The sequence below is a fragment of the Pteropus vampyrus genome, unplaced genomic scaffold (genome assembly GCF_000151845.1).
Source record: "Pteropus vampyrus isolate Shadow unplaced genomic scaffold, Pvam_2.0 Scaffold306, whole genome shotgun sequence".
Classification (NCBI taxonomy): Eukaryota; Metazoa; Chordata; class Mammalia; order Chiroptera; family Pteropodidae; genus Pteropus; species Pteropus vampyrus.
Window position 1 is genome coordinate 2,006,426 of NW_011889087.1, and position 20,493 is coordinate 2,026,918.

At 54.9% G+C, this 20,493-nt stretch overlaps 1 protein-coding gene across 1 annotated transcript; it reads left to right on the plus strand.

Annotated features, from left to right (window-relative positions):
* The first annotated feature begins 4,576 nt into the window (after positions 1-4,576).
* SLC4A1 (solute carrier family 4 member 1 (Diego blood group)) lies at positions 4,577-20,270 on the plus strand. Its single transcript, XM_011377162.2, has 20 exons — positions 4,577-4,691; positions 8,258-8,340; positions 8,466-8,556; positions 9,538-9,599; positions 10,467-10,647; positions 10,747-10,882; positions 11,343-11,466; positions 11,583-11,667; positions 11,816-12,000; positions 12,515-12,725; positions 12,940-13,152; positions 13,329-13,477; positions 13,591-13,785; positions 14,527-14,700; positions 15,132-15,221; positions 15,646-15,812; positions 16,297-16,550; positions 17,428-17,597; positions 17,689-17,865; positions 18,512-20,270. The coding sequence occupies exons 2-20, from the start codon at positions 8,326-8,328 to the stop codon at positions 18,590-18,592; spliced, it is 2,760 nt and encodes a 919-aa protein (XP_011375464.1). The 5' UTR covers positions 4,577-4,691; positions 8,258-8,325; the 3' UTR covers positions 18,593-20,270.
* Positions 20,271-20,493: the final 223 nt, after the last annotated feature.

Here is a 20,493-nt window from a genome sequence, read left to right on the forward strand (position 1 = left end):
ACGGCACGTGTAAAAGCGCCAGAAGCCCAGAGAACACAGAACCTTCAGAGAAGGCACATGCCAAAACTCTGAGAGCTTATAGACCCGCCTTGAGCCCCCTCAGCAAATCCTACCTCCCAGAATACCCCCACTTCGCTGAGCTCTCTGGAGAGCCAGGCTGACCTCCCAGCTCTCTGAACTACCCTCTGACCTCCCTCCTCTTCTCCTTTTAGGGAAACCTCACCCACCCTCCTCCTCTCCCCTGACCACCCAGCTTCCCGGAGATCTTGTCCAACTCCTGGAAGGATGCTCAGGGTGACTTATCTTTGTACAGACCTGACCCAGCTGTACTCCAGACAGGCAGAAGCCTCCAGGATGCCCCTCTGACCCCCCAGGCCCAGCTGAGGGTGCTGGGGACGCGGGTAATAGAGTGCAGGATTCCAAGGGAGGTGGCCTGGACAGGTTCATCCCTGAACACCTTTCCAATTCCAGTCCCATTCCCCCTGTTCCCCTACTCTCCTGCCACCCACACACCCTCACCCCTGCTGTTCTGAGGACTGGCTCATGCATAATGTGAAGAGATGACTGCCATACTTCCATTAACGCTCAGACTGCTCTGCATCCCCAGCTCGTGCTGCACCTGTACCTCCTGCTCCCTCTTCTCCTGATGAACTTTTCTAAGACAGCTCAGATGACCCTGGGGTCATCTTCTCCCCTTCCCAAACTACTTGTCCCTTGGGCCCCTATTCTTCGTTCACGTCCTTTGTCATTGCACTCTGGTTCTTCTGTCCTGCCACCTGTCCTCCTCACTGGACATGACTCCTCGAGGATGGATGCTGCATGGCCCTGACACCTGATACAAAGGAGACACTTGGTCCCCATGGCTCCTTCTCCCTATTCACAACTCAGTCCCTTACCTGCACCTAGAGCAGATTATATTCTCCAGCTCCTTCTCATCTGTCATCCATTTGGTCTTCACAACAGCCCGGAGAGGAAAACCAAGACCATAGAGAGGATGTGGCCAGCTCAAGGTCACATAGCCCAGGCACAGTCTCCTGCCCCCGCATTTCTACTTAACCCAAATGTCCCAGCCATGGGACACTTCCCTTTAGTGCAAAATCCCAGTGGTCTGAGTCCTAGTTCATGAAGGCACAGGAAGTCATAACTTCACCAATGAATACCCATAAGTCCCTCCAGGTCACCTGGCCAGACCCCGTCCCCTCTGCCAGCCTCCTGGCTCCCTTCGGTAGGTCACCCATGCCATCTGGACCTCCGCTCACCTTCGGTGCCACTACACACCATAGCCCACTTTGCCCTGAATGTGAGCCCAGACCCTCCCTTCAGTTCCCAACAGGAAGGCTTTTCCTGTCCTGCAAGCCTATGCTGGCGGTTTGGGAGAGCAGCTGAGAATCACCCACTGAGCACCGAAAAGCAGGTGTGAGGCTACGAAATGGGTGCACCTTTAGGAGTCACAGGCCCACACTGCTCTACCTAACACCTCATTGCCAAGCCCATTGCAAAGGGCAGCTTACCTAATTGCCATGAAACCTACCTTTCCCACTTGGAGTCTCAGCCTCTTCTCCTTCAGGCCAAAAGAGAGAAATCAGCCTCCCCTTCCAGGCCCGCTGCCGAGTCCTCACTTCTCACTGAGAGCTGCCTGCATCCCAGGGTAGTCTGAAATGAGGAAGTCTCATCCTTTCAGGAAAACTCCGCTCCCTGCCCACAGACTCTACCTCTGGGACAACCCGTCCCAACCCGTGGTCTGAGCTGTGTGGACTGGAATTAACACCATTCGGGGCTGCAACCAAATCACTGTTCAAGGCAGGATTCCTCAGGTCCAGCCTGGGGGTCCACCCTGGGCTCACCTTGCTCCCTCTGACATTTGGCCTTGGCTAACAAATTTCTGTGAGCACAGACTTGGACCAAGACACCCATCGACCTTAGGGAGGGGTCCTGGTAGGTCAGCGGTCCCCAACCTTTTCGGCACCAGGGCCTGGTGCTCCAATGAGACTCTAATGCCTGATGATGAGGTAAAGCTGAGGTGGTGATGCTAGCGCTGGGGAGAGGCTACAAATACAGATGAATCTTTGCTTGCTTGCCCACCACTCACCTCCAGCAGCCAGCGGGAACAGTGTGGCCTGGTTTCTAACAGGCCATGGACAGGTACCAGTCCATGGCCCAGGGTTAGGGACCCCTGTTCTAGGCAATGGCAGAGCAGGAGTGGCAAGAAGGACTCTCAGGGAAGAGCACAAGAGGGTGTTGGATGTGGGTCCTGGAGGGCCCATCAGGGTGCACTCTCCTGGCATCCTGGGATCCTGCTCAATTCTCCCAAATGCCAGTCTTTCTAACCATCTCTGTGCAGCCCCAGGGCAAGCCTCTCTCTCGTCTTGTTTCTCCAGCACCCAGCCCAGGCACATGGGGCCTGCAGAAGAACTGAACTGACCCAAATCCAAATTGGGAGAATATGAGTGAGAGGAGCCATCGCTTCTTCCTGGAGAAGGATAAACAGGTGAAACAAGATGTTGGACAGATTTGGGGAAACATCCTCATCTGGTCAGGGCAATAAGAATGACCTAGAATACATGGTGAGTAGAAAGGACCAGACGCCAAACTGCTTCGCTGCTGCTTGGGAGTCTGGTGGGCTGCAGCGGTGGTTCCTGTAGAACAACCAAACAGCTGGGCAGATTCTGCTCCAGATGTTCCCATGTGTTGTCTTCCCCACCCCCAACCTGGCCAGTTGCCAGTCCTTTCTGGGGTCTGGGAGAGGTGCTCCATTGCCGCCCCCTGCACTGAGCTGCCTCTGAGCTCCTGGGGCAAGTAGAGGGGCAACACACCTGGGCCCTCTGGGCTGTGGCAGGGAGGCAGGGGCATCACTTGGCGTTTGCTGCCAAAGGCCACAGGAAGCAGCTCAGTCCAGGCTAGGGCTTGGGACAGATCCCACCAGCTGGGAGAGAGAGCACCAATCTGGAGTGGGAAGAGGCATTCTCCCAGCCTCCTTCTGCCAGGGCCTTTCTGTTCCCGCTGGCTGCTGGCATGGTTTGAGGGAGCTCAGGGTTTAGCATGAGACAGAATGCAGCACTGAGTCCTGGTTCTGGCTCCACCAGCCCAGGGGCCTGGGGCTAGTAGCCTACCTCTCTGACTTTAGTGTCCTTATCTGTGAGAGGGAAATAATGATAATAAACCTTCCTGAGAGGGGCTTGGAGAGCTCAAAGAGAATGTGTGTGAAGAGCTGGGCACAGTGCCCTGCACAGAGTTGGTGTCCATTACTCACTAAGAGGCCACTTTACCTCTCTGTCATGTTCATCTCTTCCTCTGTAAAATGGGGAGGCTAGAAGGATTAAGTGTGACCACCAGGTGAAGCCCCCAGCACAGTATCTGGAACAAAAGCCCTGGTAAACAGGAGGATTCCAGCTCTGGTCAGTCCCTGCCCTTTTCCTTCTGCCAGGGCTCGGCAGTGTAGGACTGTGGTGAAGACCCAGGAAATGGTCATGGAATTACTGGATATGCCCATCTCTTGGTCCTTGTCTCTGAGTTTCTATCATTTGGGTCTAAAGCAGGGAATCCCCAAGCTGGCAGAACTGGCACCCTTACCCTATAGATGAGGATAACAAAGCCCAGAGAGGGTCAGGCACTTGCCCAGGAACCCACAGCCAGTCAGCGTAGGAGCTGGGCTTAGACAGTTTCCTCTGTCTATCCCAGAGCAGTGCCCACAAACCCCGCTTGTCATCTGCTTTCAAACCTCTTTTCTTTCTTGCCGATATGAAATCATCTTTCAGTCTCTGCCTCTTTAGCAACAAGAGCCCAGGAATAGGTGACCAGCTCCAGCACCCCCAGGAGCAGAGACTACCCCGATAGGGGGGTGTGGGGAGGGGCAGGGCGTGGGCCGAGAATGCGGGCTGCTCTGGCCAGGGGGCCTGGGCTAGGCTGCCAACAGAGGAACCAGTGTACCTAGACATTGGGGCTTTGTGAGCTCGGAGCTCCTGTGTAGGGAAGGTTGTTTTGTTGACCTGACATTGTTTCAGGTTGACTGAGTGGCAGCGTCTTAGTGCCCAGGGGCCAGCTCTTTGGAGCCAGCTGGGGTCTTAGAGAGAGGGTGGCTAGGGCACCCTAGTCTGGGACAAGAAGGGGAGGGGGCTGCCTGTGCCTTGCAGAGCTCCTGAGCAGGTCCCATGGGCAAAGCTGCAGAGGAAAAGCGAGTCCTAAGAGAAGACACTGGGAGAGGAAAGAGAACTCGCCTGCGCATCTTGGGACCAGAGCAGAGGGTCCTGCCAGAGTGAGAATGGACAGAGGCAGGACAGGAGCATCCAGAAGCTGGGCCAGACCTGCCAGGAGGCTGGGAGCTCCGAGAACTCAGCCATCAAAACTTAGTCCATGAAGAAAGACCCAGGAGAATCCTAGGGGCCAGGAGGGAGGTGTTGGGGGCTGGCTGGCTTTGTGGGGTGGGCCAGACTCACAGCTGTCCAGATGTGCATGAGAGATAACTCTGTTTACTGGGCACCCAGAGGGAGCAGGGCGGGGGGGTAAGAAGGGGCTCCTTTGGCCCATGGGGCGGGCAGATTAGGAGGCGGGGGCATGAGTCAGGGGTTTGCAAGCTGCCCCCAGGGCAAAGGAGAGAGAATCTGGTGCTATTAGAGCGGGTGTGAGCTCAGCTGGTAGCAGAGGGCACCAGTGGCTGCAGGAGTTCCCAGAGGGACCCCAAGGCTCGTGAGCAGGTGAGCAGGGAGGGGCTGGGGTGGTCCTGCGGTGCCGGTCCTGAGGGTTTCTGCAAGTGTCCAACCTAAATCTTCGTCCAAGTGGGCATAGCTGCCCTGACCTCCAAGAGGAGTGTAGGTGGGTGGGGTGAGAACATTGCACTGTGTGTTGTGACCCCTGAGGGCACAGGCCCATTGACACCTGCAGCTGGGGTGAGCAGGGCGGCCAGTGTCAAGAAAACTGGCCGGTGTTAGGAAAAAGAGGCTGGCACGTGGCAGCAGAGGTGTGTGTGGCTGGTGTGTGAGTGTGTATGTGGGTCCTTACAGGCTCCTATTTACCAGCCCTTCAGATTCCACAGACTCAAATCTCACCCCCCGGCCTCCTCTTTGCTCCATGCATGGTCACTCCCAGGCCACTCTATCTCCCTCCTAGGAGAAAAGTTGTCAGCTGGCACTGCTTCCCATTTGGGACATTTCAGGGAGCCTACCAGGGAGACCGGGCACTATCCCCACCCTAGGGAGTGTTTGGAGGGAAAGGAGGAATTCCCGGCCACCAGAGGATCTCAAAGCTCTTAGGCTAATTCCATGGGAACTGAAGGAAAATAAGAGGTGGACAAAGATAGCGAGTCTGACCTTGATGGATCCCTAGTAGCAGTGATAATGATGGCAAACGTTTACGTAGAGCTCCTTATGTGTCAGGCACTATTTTAAGTGATTTATATATGTGAACTTAATGCTATCACGGGTCTATGAGGTAGGTATCATTATTACCCCCATTTTACTGATGAGAAAACTGAAGCACAGAGAAGTTGAGTCACTGGCCTGCAGTTACACAGGTAACACAGCTGTGGCAAGTGGCAAGGCTAGCACTTGGAACCATGCAGTCTGACTACAAAGTCCATGCCCTTAATAACTAACAATAAACCAGCTAATAGCAGTTTTCTCTTCTGGAAGGCAACTCGGTGTAATGGTTAGAGATGTAGCCGGAGTCAGGTAAGCCAGGGTTTAATTCTGCCTCCGATACCTACCTATTACGGGTAAACCTCTCTGAACCTCATCTTTTTCATCCACGAAATGGGGCTAATGGCATTACCCACTTCGCAAAGTGGCTTGGGATTATAAGAGATAAGGCAGGACGGCTGGGTGCAATGTGGGAGCAATTGCACAAAGATGGTACATGCCACCAGGGAGCCCTCCCTATCGTCTGGTCACCACCCCGCACAGCTTCTTCCAGCTGTGCTCCACCTCCCGGGCTCCAGATGCCCCACTCACCCTTATCTGGCCTTGCCCTGGCGTGCTGGATGGCCAGGTGTTTGGTGCGCGTCCAGACGTAGGGCAACGATTGGGGAACAGTCTCTTATCAGTGCTGGCAGAGCAAGGCCTGCAGCTGGGGGGAAATGGCTGGGCCTGGTGGGGGTAGCAATCTGGGTCATGGGTGCACCCTCTAAGGCCTCAGCTGAGCTCAGGGCACCTCTGTTTTCCCCTCTTCTCTCACACTGATGTCTCAGAACCCCGGTGGGAAGGCCTTTCCATTGTACAGATGGGATGACGAAGGCCTAGAGAGAGGCTGGGAGCCACCCAAGGCTGTTCGGGCGGCCAGGATCTCTGCATTCTCTGGCCCTGAAGGGTCCCTCTGACCATCCACCTTTCAGATGGGAGACTGAGGCCACAGTCCCAGACCCATGGGTGGGACTTTTAACACCTAAGGCTTAACACCCTTGAGGCAGCTGGGGATCTGAGACCCACTAGGGGGCAAGGCCAGAGAAGGAAGAAAGAGAATAAAGACGAGAGAAGAGGTTGCCAGGGAAACCTAGGGAGAAGGGGATAAGGAGGGACGGAAGAGGGAGAGGCAAGTGCATGGTCAGGATCCTCAAGGGGCAAGTCTCATGCAATAGGGACCGTCTCATCCTCAGGCTCTGGGACCCTTCCACAGCCATCACTTGCCACACCACCACCCCAAGGCAGGGATCCCTGCCTTTCTATTCGGTGGGTCATGGTCCTGTCTCTATCTGTAAGGACTGCAGAAAGAAAGTTCTTTGTACTTTCTGTATATACCACCTGCCCTCTTCCCCGACAGGACACCCAGCCCTGTCTTGCATGCCCCTAGCTCTGCTCCTTTGCTTGCCACTCCTCACACCTAGGCTATCCCTCCCCAGCTCTCAGCCTTTCAAATCCCTCCAGAGCTTCTAGGCCCAGCACCAGCATTTCCCCAGAAATTTCCCCACTCCGTCCCCACGTCCACCGATGAGTCCTACTCTTCCTTCTGCCATACAGACCCCTGGCACCCAGCACATTCTGCTTATAATGTGGGTTTGTCTGGGGGACGTGTTATCTCCCGAACCACTTAGCCTGTCACGTGTTCCCAGTTCGTCTTCCCAGTCAGGGCCAATGTCTTGTTCATCTCAGCGTCCCACCGCTCAGCACCATGCAGGCACAGAGAGGACACATGTGTCAATCTGACCCAGATCCCTGTCGCCACAATGCCCTGTGCTGCAATAGATGAGGGGGAAAGGAAGTCCCTCCACGCCCAGCCTGGGGCCACCCTAGGGGACGCCTACCCTTCCCTTGGACTTGTCCTCACATTCCCGGGATGGGCGTACTTTCCTCTTTACTAGAGACACAACTGAGAAAACTGAGGCACAGGACTCAGTGGTCTCCTGGCCACGTACTAGTCATCCTGATTCCCCAGTCCCAGAGCCCCAAGCCTGCAAGGAGACCACATTCTTACATTCATTCAACACATATTTACCAAGCAGTTACTATGTGTAACCATTCTACTAGGAGTATGGGATTCAGTGGGGATTGAGACATGCAAGGTCTTTGCCCTCATGTGTCTTCCCTTCTAGAGGCATCATCGGATAATATATGCACAAATAAATCGAGAAACCGAAAAATGACAAATTGGATTAGTGAATGTTAGGGTGGCCAGGGAAACTTAAAGAGGTGACATTTGAACAGAGATATGAGAAGGGCTGAGGTGTGGGAGAGGGGCATCCAAAAGGTGGACCACTGTGTGTGCAAAGGCCCTGGGGGCAAGAAAGGGCTTGGTATGGAGGTCAATGGATAAGTGAGGAGAGAGCCAAAGAGGCAGAGTTCAAGATGAAGTCGGGGAGAGAAGCAGGGCCACCTCATCCAGAACCTGTGGGCCACTCCCAAGGATGCTGCAGCCCCATACCCAGTGCAAAGCAGTCATTTCTGGGAGAAGAGGGTGTGTCATGGAAACTCAGGGGACCTAAGCCCCCTGAAGAGGGAATAGGTCATGCTACCCTGGGGGTGGGCAGGAAAAGAAGCCAGGTGAAGACTAGCGAATACAGAGAGGGTTCAGATCCTCCTCAAACGCCCTTAGACTGATGCCAACCAAGCAGCCTCTTCCCTGAACAGACCCATCTCTCTTGGCCCTGCACACTGCCCTCACATCTACAAATCCAGCTCCTGCCTCCAAACCCACACCTACAATTACTTCCTCTGACCCCACTGTCTCCCAACACCTGGGGTCCCCCTTTACTCTAATACAGCCCCCTCTGGGGGAGAACCAGGAGACCCCAGGATGCCCTGTGCCTCACTCAGCCTGCACCCCTCCCTTACAGGGGCCCGCAGTGCGGGTTATGCTGGGGGCTCGGATCCCTGTGGACAATCGGACAATCAGGACAGCACCATGGGGGATTCGCTGGTGAGTCTTTCATGGCATCTGCAGACCTCCTACCTGGGGGCTCTGGGAACCTGGCCCTGGACTCCTACCTTCATGGGGGCTCAGGGAACCCCTCGCAGCCCAGCCCCAATGGCCACTTTCCACAGGACGATTATGAGGAGGGACTGGAGGAGATTCCAGAGCAGGAGGAATATGAAGACCTGAGCATTCCTGTGCCTCAGATAGAGGAGCCAGAAGGTGAGCCCCGTGTCCCTCCTTTGGAATGAGCAGCTGAGCCCCAGGCAGGGACAGTTAGAGAATTTGTCCTCCCCACTTCTCTACACTCCCCTTGCCCGAGCCCCAAGGCCAGTTCTCCCACAATCCTGGCTGATTGAAGGATAAACAGTTTTGTTTGTAATGATCACAGGATGGAACTGGGGTTGGGGGCAGAGCTAGTCACCTGTCACCATGCCCCTTAGATTGGTGAGAGGGCAGCCAGGTCTGTCTGGGACAAGGACAGGAGCCCACATGCCATCCATATCCCTTCAATGCTGGCTTCTAGGCCAGGTGCTAGGCCCATTCAGGGAACATCGTCCTGTTTGAGGGTCCAGAGGTCCTGAGAAATGGGGGGCCATGGGGATCCCCAGGGTAGAGAGATATCAGAAAACTTTCCTTGTCCTGTCCAAGGTCTTAGTTGGGGAGCCCGGGTAAGGACCTATTTACTGTCAACAGGACTTAAGTGCAGGAAATTGCTATTGAAGATAAGAGGCCCCTGTGGGAAATGAGGGCTGGGGGTAGGGTGGGGGGGGCAATATAAGGGCAGACACCACCCCGGGGCCCAGAGCTCAGCCCGGAAGCAGGGAGAAGCTGTGGGCTGGTGGGATTGTTGAGGCAGGTGAGAAGAAGGAAGGGAGCTGATCCCAGAAAGTGGCATGAGGGGGAGGAGACCCTAAGAGAACCCTGAAAATTGCCATATAGGACTCCCCAGTTGCCTTGGAGATGACTCTCCTGGTCATCACTGAAGCTGACTCCCAGGCCCTCCACCATGCTCAGAGGGAGAGTGACAGGGCCAGTCTGGGCCAAGAATAGGCATGGGGGACCACAGCCCCCTGAGTGGCAGGGATGGGGGTGGAGGTCCCAGGGTCCCAGGGGAGCATCATTCCGTGCTGGTTTCTGAGGCTCGTGGTGGGTGGCGCAGGATTGTCAGGGAGCAGCACTAACCAGCCTCTGGGATTTCAGCTCACTTCACCGAGCCTACAGCCACAGACTACCACACCACATCGCACTCGGGCACCCACGAGGTGAGGTCCCCCAGCCACTTCCAAAGCTCCTTCCCGTGTTGCCTTTGGGCCCCACCATTCTACCAAAATAGGGGAGGAGTAGAGGGACTGGCACAGCTTCAAACAGGCCACAGACTGGCCAAGAAGGAGTGGGGGTCCTGGGAAATCAATAGAACGGAAGAGAATAGTCTCCACTGAGCTAAGAGACCTGGGCCTTCCTTCACTGAGGTGAGAGTTCACAGGGCAGAGAGAAACTGGCTGCTGGAATCTGAGCCCACAGGCCTTGTGATTGCTGCTAGGTTGTCAGGTGCTTCCTAGGGAAGCACAGCATTAAATAATGCTCACCTCTGCCCAGGCCCAACATGTCCTTGCTGGGCCCCAGATTATTTCGCTGGTTTGGAAATTGGGTCTGCCCTCAGCTAGACCCTTGAAAGTGGCCACCTGGTCTCAAAGAAACCCAAGGGCAAGCCAGTCGACAGGCCCTCTCAATAATCTTGGAGGCAAGAGATGACCCAATGACTCAGAGACTTCCCTCTCCTTTCCTTTCCAAGTACCCACCCTAGCACCTCTTTTGGTTTGGAGGTTCTTTAAATGCCTCTGAAATGGGGCCAGGGGCCTTGTCAGGAAGCTGAGGAATAGAGCCAGAAATGTGGGCTGTACCTACAGGACCCTCCAGCATCTCTCCACACTTCCCATCTCACTCACACTCCAGGCTAGAGCTCCGGATGGTCCCTCTGAGCTCAGGATTCGCCCCCAAATGCTCCAGGGCCCTGGTCTTCTTACAAATATCTCTCAGAGCCTGCTGAGTGTCCACCATGCCCTGGGCTGCCAGTATCCCCACGGCCTGTCCTGGGCCTGATGGACTAATTTAGGTCTGTGGGGCCGCAGGTCTATGTGGAGCTTCAGGAACTAGTGATGGATGAGAAGAATCGGGAACTGCGATGGATGGAAGCAGCACACTGGGTTCGGCTAGAGGAGAACTTGGGGGAGGACGGGGCCTGGGGCCGCCCGCACCTGTCTTATCTCACCTTCTGGAGCCTCCTGGAGCTGCAGAGAGCCTTCGCCAAGGGTGAGCCCTACTGGGCCCCTCTGTGACCCCTGCGTGTGAGGTTTGGCGGAGAGGAGGGCCACAGTCCAGCTGTCCAGCTCACCCCTCCACTGCCTGCAGGAACTGTCCTCCTGGACCTGTCAGAGACCTCCCTGGCCGGAGTGGCCAACCAGCTGCTGGATAGGTTTATCTACGAGGATCAGATCCGGCCTCAGGACCGAGACGAGCTGCTCCGGGTCCTGCTGCTCAAACACAGGTGCCCCTGCCTGCCCAGACCCAGACTCCACTCCCAATGGCCCACCTCCCCAGCCCACCTGCCCCAAGCTCTCCCCGGAAGTCCACATGGCCCTTCCCCCACCATCCTGGGGCCCACTTTTCTTCTAGGATGGCCCTGGCCTCTGATACCTCTGGAGGGGTGGCCATGTCTCCATGCTCAAATTTGGAGGCCACTGGTCCCCAGGAGGGCAGACTATCAAGGCCCTTCCCTCCATCTATTCTGGCTCTACCTACACGTTCTGGACAGAGGCTACCAGCTTACATCCACAGCATCCTTCAGAAGAGGCTGATTCTCCTTTCTCCCCGGGGTCTCTCTAGTCTGGTCACTAAGAAGTCCTTCTTGACACCCTCCTCTCCACACACACACATCACCAGTCTTCACTCTGCTGATAGCCCCACCTGAGAGTGTACTCAGCCCTTGTCTCCTGTGTGTCCTGCAGCCATGCGGGAGACCTAGAGGCCCTGGGGGGTGTGAAGCCCACAGTCGTGACGCGTTCAGGGGACCCCACACAGCCTCTGCTCCCCCAACAACCCTCGCTGGAGACACAGCTCTTCGGTGAACAGGTGATGCCAGGGGTGTGTGGGAGAGCTGGAAAGCCCCAACCCGAACATGGTTAGAAACGAGAGTGGGGAGGGAAGGAGGAAGCTGGGTGCGCTCCTCACCCCCAGCCTCCCAACAGGGAAAGGGGGACACAGAAGGGCGCTCATCATCTGGAATTTTGGAAAAGATCCCCCCCGACTCTGAGGCCACCCTTGTGCTAGTAGGTAAGCGGCGGTACCCCACTGCTCGCCCCTCTACACTCCCTGCTTCCGCCTCCTGTCTTGGCCCAGGCTGCCTCTCTCTAAGCCTGAACCCCAGCAGTGCCCCCTCAGCCTGGCCCGACCACCCCACGTTCCTGCCTCCACCCAACAGGCCGCACCACCTTCCTGGAGCGGCCAGTGCTAGGCTTCGTCCGGCTGCAAGAGGCTGTGGAGCTGGAGGACGCCGTGGAGCTGCCCGTGCCCGTGCGCTTCCTCTTCGTGCTGCTGGGACCTGAGGCCCCTTACAGAGACTACACCCAGCTGGGTCGGGCGGCTGCCACTCTCATGTCGGAGAGGGTGAGGAGGGGCCAGCGAGGACTTGGGGAGCCTGGGAGCTGGGGGCAGCTGAGACCTATTCTCCAGCCTGGGCTGGCCTGAGTTACTTTAGCTTCAATGGTTTGGCCCATTCAGTCGAATCCAGCTGCCTCTGGCCTGTCTGGCCAGGTGTAGTCCAGGGCCCGTGGAGTCCGGTTAAACCCTGCCTGATATGGCCTGGCCTAACCTGGCCCACTCTGACCTGGTTCTCCCTGGTCAAGTCTGGCCTGGTCTGGCCTAGCCTGCTCTGGCTCCATCTGGTCTGCTATAAGCCACCTGGTTTGCTTTAGTTCTTTCTCCTTTTCCCCTTCAGGGCCTTGTCTGATTCCCCAAGGCCCTTCCATAGTTGGGGGTAAAGGAGGGGAGCAGACAAAGTAGTTCCTAGCAAGAAGGAGCTGGGTGAGAGGGTTCTGGTCCTTAGGGGACCTGGCTGTGGACTCTTGAGTTCTTTTGTCCAGAAGGTCCAGGCAGCCATAACCCTTCGTCTGGCCCCCAGGTGTTCCGCATGGATGCGTACATGGCCCAGAGTCTAAGGGAGCTGGTGCACTCTCTGGAGGGCTTCCTGGACTGCAGTCTGGTGCTGCCTCCCTCGGACGTTCCCTCGGAGCAGGCGCTGCTCAGCCTGGTGCCTGTGCAGAAGGAGCTGCTGCGAAGACGCTATATGCCCAGCCCTGCCAAGCCAGACCCCAGCTTCTACAAGGGCTTAGGTACCTGCCCTGCCAGTTCAAGGCTTTCTGAACCCCCAAAGACACCCCAGTAAACCCCAGCACAGCTCTGCCTTGCCTCTTTCCATCAAATGCTACAGTGTCCTGTCTCCCTGTCCCCAGCCTTCTTGGCTACCCTATTCCCGTGAGATGATATCCCCCCAACTCCCGTTTCCCCTGCTACCCTCTGTGACCACGATCCTATCCTTCACTACAGATTTGAATGGGGGTCCAGGGGTCCCTGGTGGCCCAGATGACCCTCTACGACGAACAGGAAAACTCTTCGGGGGCCTGGTGCGTGACCTAGAACGCCGCTACCCCCGCTACTTGAGTGACATCACAGACGCACTCAGCCCCCAGGTCCTGGCTGCCGTCATCTTCATCTACTTTGCGGCCCTGTCACCGGCCATCACCTTCGGTGGCCTCCTGGGTCAGTGATGCTGTGTGCCCCCAGCTCTTACCTCTGACCCTCTGGCCTCTGTGTGGTCCCTGACTTCTGACCTCATCTGACACTCTGGACCCCTGCATCAGCCTGCCCATGAAATGCTCCATAGGCCCCTGGAAATGAACTTGTGACCTTGACGTCACTGTAACTTCTGTTCACAGGAGAGAAGACCCGGAACCAGATGGGGGTGTCGGAGCTGCTCACTTCCACTGCGATACAGGGCATTCTCTTTGCTCTGCTGGCGGCTCAGCCCCTGCTTGTGGTTGGCTTCTCAGGGCCCCTGCTCGTGTTTGAGGAAGCCTTCTTCTCGGTAGCTCTGTTCTGGACCCACTGTGACCCTGTAACTGGCTCCTGGCCCCACCTGCGTGATGCACGGTGCTGGACCCATTTGTCTGACCCTAGCTCCCTCTGACCACCCTGCAGTTCTGTGACAGTAATGGCCTGGAGTACATCGTGGGCCGCGTGTGGATCGGCTTCTGGCTCATCCTGCTGGTGATACTGGTGGTGGCCTTCGAAGGCAGCTTCCTGGTCCGCTTCATCTCCCGCTACACTCAAGAGATCTTCTCCTTCCTCATCTCCCTCATCTTCATCTATGAGACCTTCAGCAAGCTGATCAAGGTGGGAGTGTGAACAAGCCATGGGGATGTGTGTGTGTGAGACTGGGCGTAAACTATGTGACCGTGTGTCACTGCACATATGTCTCTATGGCATTTGTGTGGCCATGTTTTCATGGTATATGACTATGACCACATATATGTTGACACCTGCTGCCGATATTCTTGCTATGACTATGCAGAGTGACCGTGCATAAGAAGGCACCTCTGTATGCACATGTCCATGTTTATAACCACACAGAGTGACTATGGGCCAAGAAAGGGGAAACTGCATGTGTGGTGGGGGCAGTGGGGGTTCTCGAGGCTCTGAAGTCTACCCTCCCGCTCTTGCGCTTGCCTTCATTTCTGTCATGTTAAACGATGCATGCCTCAGTATCCGCATTTTACATGGAGGAAGCGTGGACACTGTATGTCTGCCCTTGATTCTGTTGGTTGATGGGTCTTTCCAAGTGCTCGAAACCGTTTTTAGGAACCTCCTTGGCACATGTGTCCTGCCCTCCAGCCTTCTCTTGTCTCCTGGACCCCGGGTGCCCCCCGCTACACACACACACTCATTGCCTCGTGGCCACTCCACCCAAGCCTAGCCTGGTCTTCACTCCTGAAAAACAAACTGTAGAATCCCATTGCCCCTCTCTTACCATGTCAGTTGAAAAAAACTAGATGGGCGGATGATGGATGGATAGAGAGATGATGAATGGAGAATGGATGGATGAGAGAGAACAAGATGCCTGGTTTTCTGCTGCAGATTTTCCAGAAGCACCCACTGCAGAGGCATTATTACCACAACGTGACGATAGATCTCAAAGATCAGGCCCCTCTGCCCAACACAGCCCTCCTCTCCCTTGTGCTCATGGCCGGCACCTTCTTCTTCGCCATGATACTGCGCAAGTTCAAGAACAGCTCTTATTTCCCTGGCAAGGTCAGCACATCATCTCCACCTACTCTTGCCTACATAGCCCTATTCCAGTCCAAAGTATCACTCCCTGCTTCCCCAATGCCGTTAGTTCTCCTTCCCAATTCATTCCCAATTCCAAGCCTCCCCGGACCCCTCTTCGCCCACAATCTCACTCGTCAGGCAAGCCCATCTCCCTTTCTCAGCATACCCAGGCTGAGGACCTAGTGGGGAGCCAGGGACAGTGCTTGGAAGGAAGTGGAGAAGATGTGGGGTGGAGCTGGGCCAAGGGAAGAAGAAAGGAGGCAAGTACACTGAGGTGCAAGACAGGGTATTAGATGTTGGCAGATCCTCTGGGAAGAGCAGGGCCCCTGGGGTGAATACGGGGCAGGATTGGGGGTAAGTGGGAGGTGGGGAACAACTGGGTACTAACCGCTGGTTCCTCCGCCTGCTCTCAGCTGCGACGGGTTATCGGAGACTTCGGGGTTCCTATCTCCATCCTGATTATGGTCATGGTGGATTTCTCCATCCAGGACACCTACACCCAGGTGACCCTTTCCTCCCACCCTCATTTCATTCCCCCAGAATGGCTTTCCCAAACCTGAAGCCATTCCTCCCACAGCCTTATAGGACCCCTCTGGCTGAAGCAAGGGCCTGGGTAAAGTTATCCCTTTTTACTCCTTAGCCCAGGGCAGCAGGAAAAAATCTGCTTTGGAGTCAGGCAGATCTGTGTATGAATCTCACTTCTGCCACCAAATAGTTGTGTGATGCAGGACAAGCTTCATAACCTTTCTGATCCTGTTTCCTCATCTATAAAGTCGGAAATGAGATATATGTAAAAGGCTTAGTGTGGGGACAGAATACAAAGTGCCCAATATAAGTAAGTTGTCAACTACCCAAGACCCTGGCTCCCCATCTCCACCTTTCCCTATCCCCTGCCCCAGTGTTCTCACTAGCATCTCCCTCCCACAGAAACTCAGTGTGCCTGAAGGCTTTGAGGTGTCCAATCCCTCGACCCGGGGCTGGTTCATACACCCACTGGGCTTGCACTCCCATTTTCCCATCTGGATGATGTTCGCCTCCGCCCTGCCTGCACTGCTGGTCTTCATCCTCATCTTCCTTGAGTCCCAGATCACCACGTAAGAACCAGGGTGGAGCTGGGGCTGGGAGAGTCTGAGGCAGGGAAAAGGGAAGGCTCCAGGAACAAAAGACTGATGATCTTCTCAGAGGAACATGTGGCCCCCCCATCTTGCAGGTATTGCGAACAGGGAGAGGCAAGGCCTCTGTATAATCTGGGGAGCCCTTTCTAAGAAAAAATACAAAATGAGATCTACAAAATTAGGTACCATATCTTGGAAGGGGCCTGTAACAGTGAGGCTCCCTGAAGCCTATGCTTCATTAGCTTCAGAATAAATCTGCCTGTGGACATTCTAGGTGATGTCTGAAGATACTTCTGCTCTTAGAGTCTGGAGTGGGAGGGATGGGAGCAAGGAACTCCAAGGGAGATGGGCAAAGAAGGATAAACTGAGATACGGAGAGACTCAAGTATGGGGAAGGAAGGAGGGGGCAGAGGGGGTGGGGTGAAAGAGAGCCCTGCTTACCCCTGACCTCCCATATCTCTAGGCTGATTATCAGCAAACCAGAGCGCAAGATGGTCAAGGGCTCCGGCTTCCACCTGGACCTGCTGTTGGTCATTGGCATGGGTGGAGTGGCTACCCTCTTTGGGATGCCATGGCTCAGTGCCACCACTGTGCGTTCTGTCACCCACGCCAATGCCCTTACCGTCATGGGCAAAGCCAGCGCCCCGGGGGCTGCAGCCCAGATCCAGGAGGTCAAGGAGCAGCGGATTAGCGGGCTCCTAGTTTCTGTGCTCGTGGGTAAGTGAGGGCCTGGCCGCGCTCTCCACCACCCTCTGGCTCTGCCCTTGGCCCCCAGCCCCTGCCCCTTAAGATCCAGTGCCCCCTTCAACCCTCCTGACACACCTGTAGCCTACTATCTCCCCAGTGTCAGTTATTCATATGATCAAATTCTGGAGGAAATGCCCAAGGCACTGAGATGGGCATCTGAGCAGGGGAGGACAGAGGGCTTCCATTACTTCTCTACATAGCAGTTCAGTAAACTGTGGATTCCGGCTCTGTCTTGTTGCTAACTTGGCATCCTTTCTTGTCTCTGGGCATCAGTTTTCCTGTCTGTGCCATTAAAGGATTCATTAGATGCCCCTGAGGTCTCTAGCTCAGATGCTCTATGATAGATACGAAGCGCAGTGCTTGAGGCATAATCTGGGGGTGGAGGAGGAGAAGACAGAGGGTCACTGGGGTTGATCTAAGTCTAGAGCAGCTGTGAGTCCAGTTGGTTGCTGATAGAGCCACCAGGGAAGTTTCTTAAGGAAGGTGAAGTTGAGGTTAGCTGGAGAAAGGTTAGGATTTGGATAGGTGGAGAGTGATGGAGGTATTCTGGGCTGGAATGAGGGAAAAGGTGGGCTTTTCTGACTTCTGTGACCTCCCCCTAGGTTAAAGGAATAGGCTTTTAAGTCAGGAAGGCCTGACTCCCTGCTCTGCCACTTACTAGCTATGTGGGCTTAGGCAAGTTGCTTCACCTGTGAGTCTGTTTCCTCATCTGTTAAATGCAGGTAACAGCTATTAAAAGGATCTATAGAAAGCGCTCCACGTGGCATCTGTGTTTTCCTTCCCTGGCCCCTGCTGGTGCCAGTCCTCTGAGGCACATAGGGCTGAGAGTGTTTGGTTCTCCCCACAGGCCTGTCCATCCTCATGGGACCCATCCTGTCCCACATCCCTCTGGCTGTGCTATTTGGCATCTTTCTCTACATGGGAGTCACATCCCTCAGCGGCATCCAGCTCTTTGACCGCATCTTGCTTCTCTTGAAGCCACCCAAGTACCACCCAGACTTGCCCTATGTCAAGCGGGTACAGAGCCCTCTGGCCGCCCAGCCTGGGATGGGGAGGAGGCGCTGGGTGCTGGGGCAGGGCAGGTGATGAACCCAGCCTCTGTCCACAGGTAAAGACCTGGCGCATGCATTTGTTCACGGGCATCCAGATCATCTGCTTGGCAGTGCTATGGGCAGTGAAATCTTTCCCAAGCACCTCGCTGGCCCTGCCCTTCGTCCTTATCCTCACAGTGCCCCTGCGCCGCCTCCTGCTGCCACTCATCTTCAGGAACCTGGAGCTCCAGTGTGTGAGTAGCTAAGGCCTGGGATAGGAGGGAGGGGGAAGAGAGGGCAGGGGCGAGAGGGCAGGACTCCAGAGCTGGGGCTGGAAGGGCTCATCAGAGGGGATGGGTCTCAGAATTAAGGAAGACAGAGAGCTGCATGGTTAAGATGTGGATCTGGGGCCTGTGTCCAAATCCTGGCACTGCCACATCCTATTGTATGACCTGGAACAAGTGGCCTCATTTCTCTGTGCTTTAAGTTTGCTCATCTGTAAAAAGAGAAATTATGACTGGGTTGGTGAGAGGGTTAAGAGACATACAAGGTATGTTCCATGTGAGCTGTCCCTACCACCTGTGGTCTTCCAAATCATTTTGGACAGAGTTGCTCATTCTTCTACGATATGACACAGGTCACTACAGGGCTGCCCTTGTGACAGAGTCCCCTGCCCACCTCCTGGAGGCCCTCTTCCGCTGGGGCGCCAAAGGGCTCCCTATCCTTTGGAAATCATTCCTGTTGACCAACCCTAGGAGCTGTAGGGACAGGACAGGACTTGTCCAAGGTTCAAAGAGAGCTAGGCCTTCTTCTAACTCTGGAAGTGCCTCTTGGCACTAGGGTATGGCTCATCTGGCCCCTGGGTCCCTGACCGTCTCTCTTTGCTACCCTGCCCTCCAGCTGGATGCCGACGATGCCAAACCAACCTTTGATGAAGAGGAAGGTCAGGATGAATACGATGAGGTGCCCATGCCTGTGTGAGGGGAAGACCCAGGCCCCCTCCACCATTCTCCTGCTTCGCTGTCTCAGGAAAAGCAGAATTTCATGGGCATCTCATGGACTCCCAGGTCCCTCCTGAAGCAAAAGCTGAGGCCCCAGGGTTGTGGGTGGGGGAACAAAGTCTAGGAAACCTTCCACGATGGGTTAGACTGGCTTTTCTAGCTGGAAATGGCCAGTGGAACCCACATCAGGGCATTAGCTTTACAGCCCGTCCTGTTGCCACATTGCCACATGGGGATAAGCTGTTGGGAGTCTTGGATCTAAGCCTCACCTCCTCATGGCACAGACAGGGGTAGTAGTGAGGGTAGAGCTGGTGGAGGTGGGTTCAAGTTCCTGCTTGCTGAGTGACCTTGGGTAAGTTCCTTAACCTCTTCAGACTCTGCTTCTTCTTCTGTAAAATGGGTATATTGATAATAATACTCACATTCCTGGATGGTTACTGAGGATCAAAGATAAATGTGAACAAAGGGCTTTGTAAAGTCTGAAAGGACTATCATGCAGTAGTCATCATGCTTCTTCAAGCCTGTCCAAGGTCACGCAGCCATACAGCTGGGATCTGAACCAGGTCTCCTGACTCTGAGGCCAGAGCTCTGTGCTCTACTTCAGTCATCCACCTTCCCACGCTTAGAGATGTCCTTGCTGACTCCTCCCTCCCTCTTCTCTGCTCCCACCCTCTACCTGGGGTCTCTTTTCTCTGGAGCAGAAGGAGGTGTCCTTGTGAGGGCAATGTGCATGTGAGGAGACAATCAGGCCTGTGACTCAGCACTCCTAAGTACTTGCTTCCTTCCTCCCCCCATGCTCTCATTCATTCACTCATTCATTCATTCCACAAGCATTTACTGAGCCCCTGGACCCTGTGGACACGGAGGTGACTGAGACAAGACCCTACCTAAGAGTGGGGGGCAGGGGAGCAACACACAATCTGTTCTATATTTGGATGGGGGTTGGAGGGAGGGAGGAGATGGGGAGGGGAAGGGGAGGGAGGTTTGTAATTTATTGATTATGTATTTTCTCAGAGCTATCATTGTACTTTGGCTTCACACACATGCCCATGACCCCCATTAGAGATCCACTGTCCCACCCAACCCCACCCAAGCCGAATCTTGGGGAGAACCTAGATTTGACCAATTGGGATAGGAGACAGCAGGTTCTGCAGAACATGGACAAAATTTATTTTAAAAAAAAAACCCAAAACCAAAAGTATCAAAAGAGTTGAAAGAACTGGAAATGGTAAGAGATGGTTAAAACTGAGACTCATAGTGTGACAGAAAAGAAAGGAGGCTACGGGCTCCTGATGGAAGGCCCTTAGGTGCACCCCTGAAGGCTGACAGCTGCCTCTCACCTCTTCACTTTCCATGCTTCAGTTTCCTCAACTGTAAAATGGGGAATATAATGGTACATATCTCTAAGGTTGTTATAAGAATTAAATGAGACAGTGCATGTAAAGTGCTAACTTAACACAGAGCCTGGCCTCAGGCCTCAGTGGAAAAGTTCAATAAATGTTAGCTGCTGGTATTGTTATTCTGATTGGGATGTCCCTGCTTCCCCCCACCCCTGCCCCTCCTTGAACACTGCTAAGAAAGTGGGAAAAAGTCACCCACTCTGCTAGCACCCTTCCCCTCAATGCTTGGGAATAGTTTTTGCCAATAAATACATCTGTGGTGGAATGATTGCCTTGCTGGAATTCCCCTCCCAGAGTTGGAGGTCTAAAAGGTCTTGGCTGGACCAGGTGGACATGGTATGTGTGGTGTGAAGCTGGTGCAGGGCTGTGGCCCTGGCAGGGGCAAAGAGAGCCAGGCTGGGGGTGGCACTGGAACTGGGGTAGAGATAAGGCTAGTAGCCCCTAAGCCCTAGGATGAAGAGGGCCAGCACTCAGTGAGGGG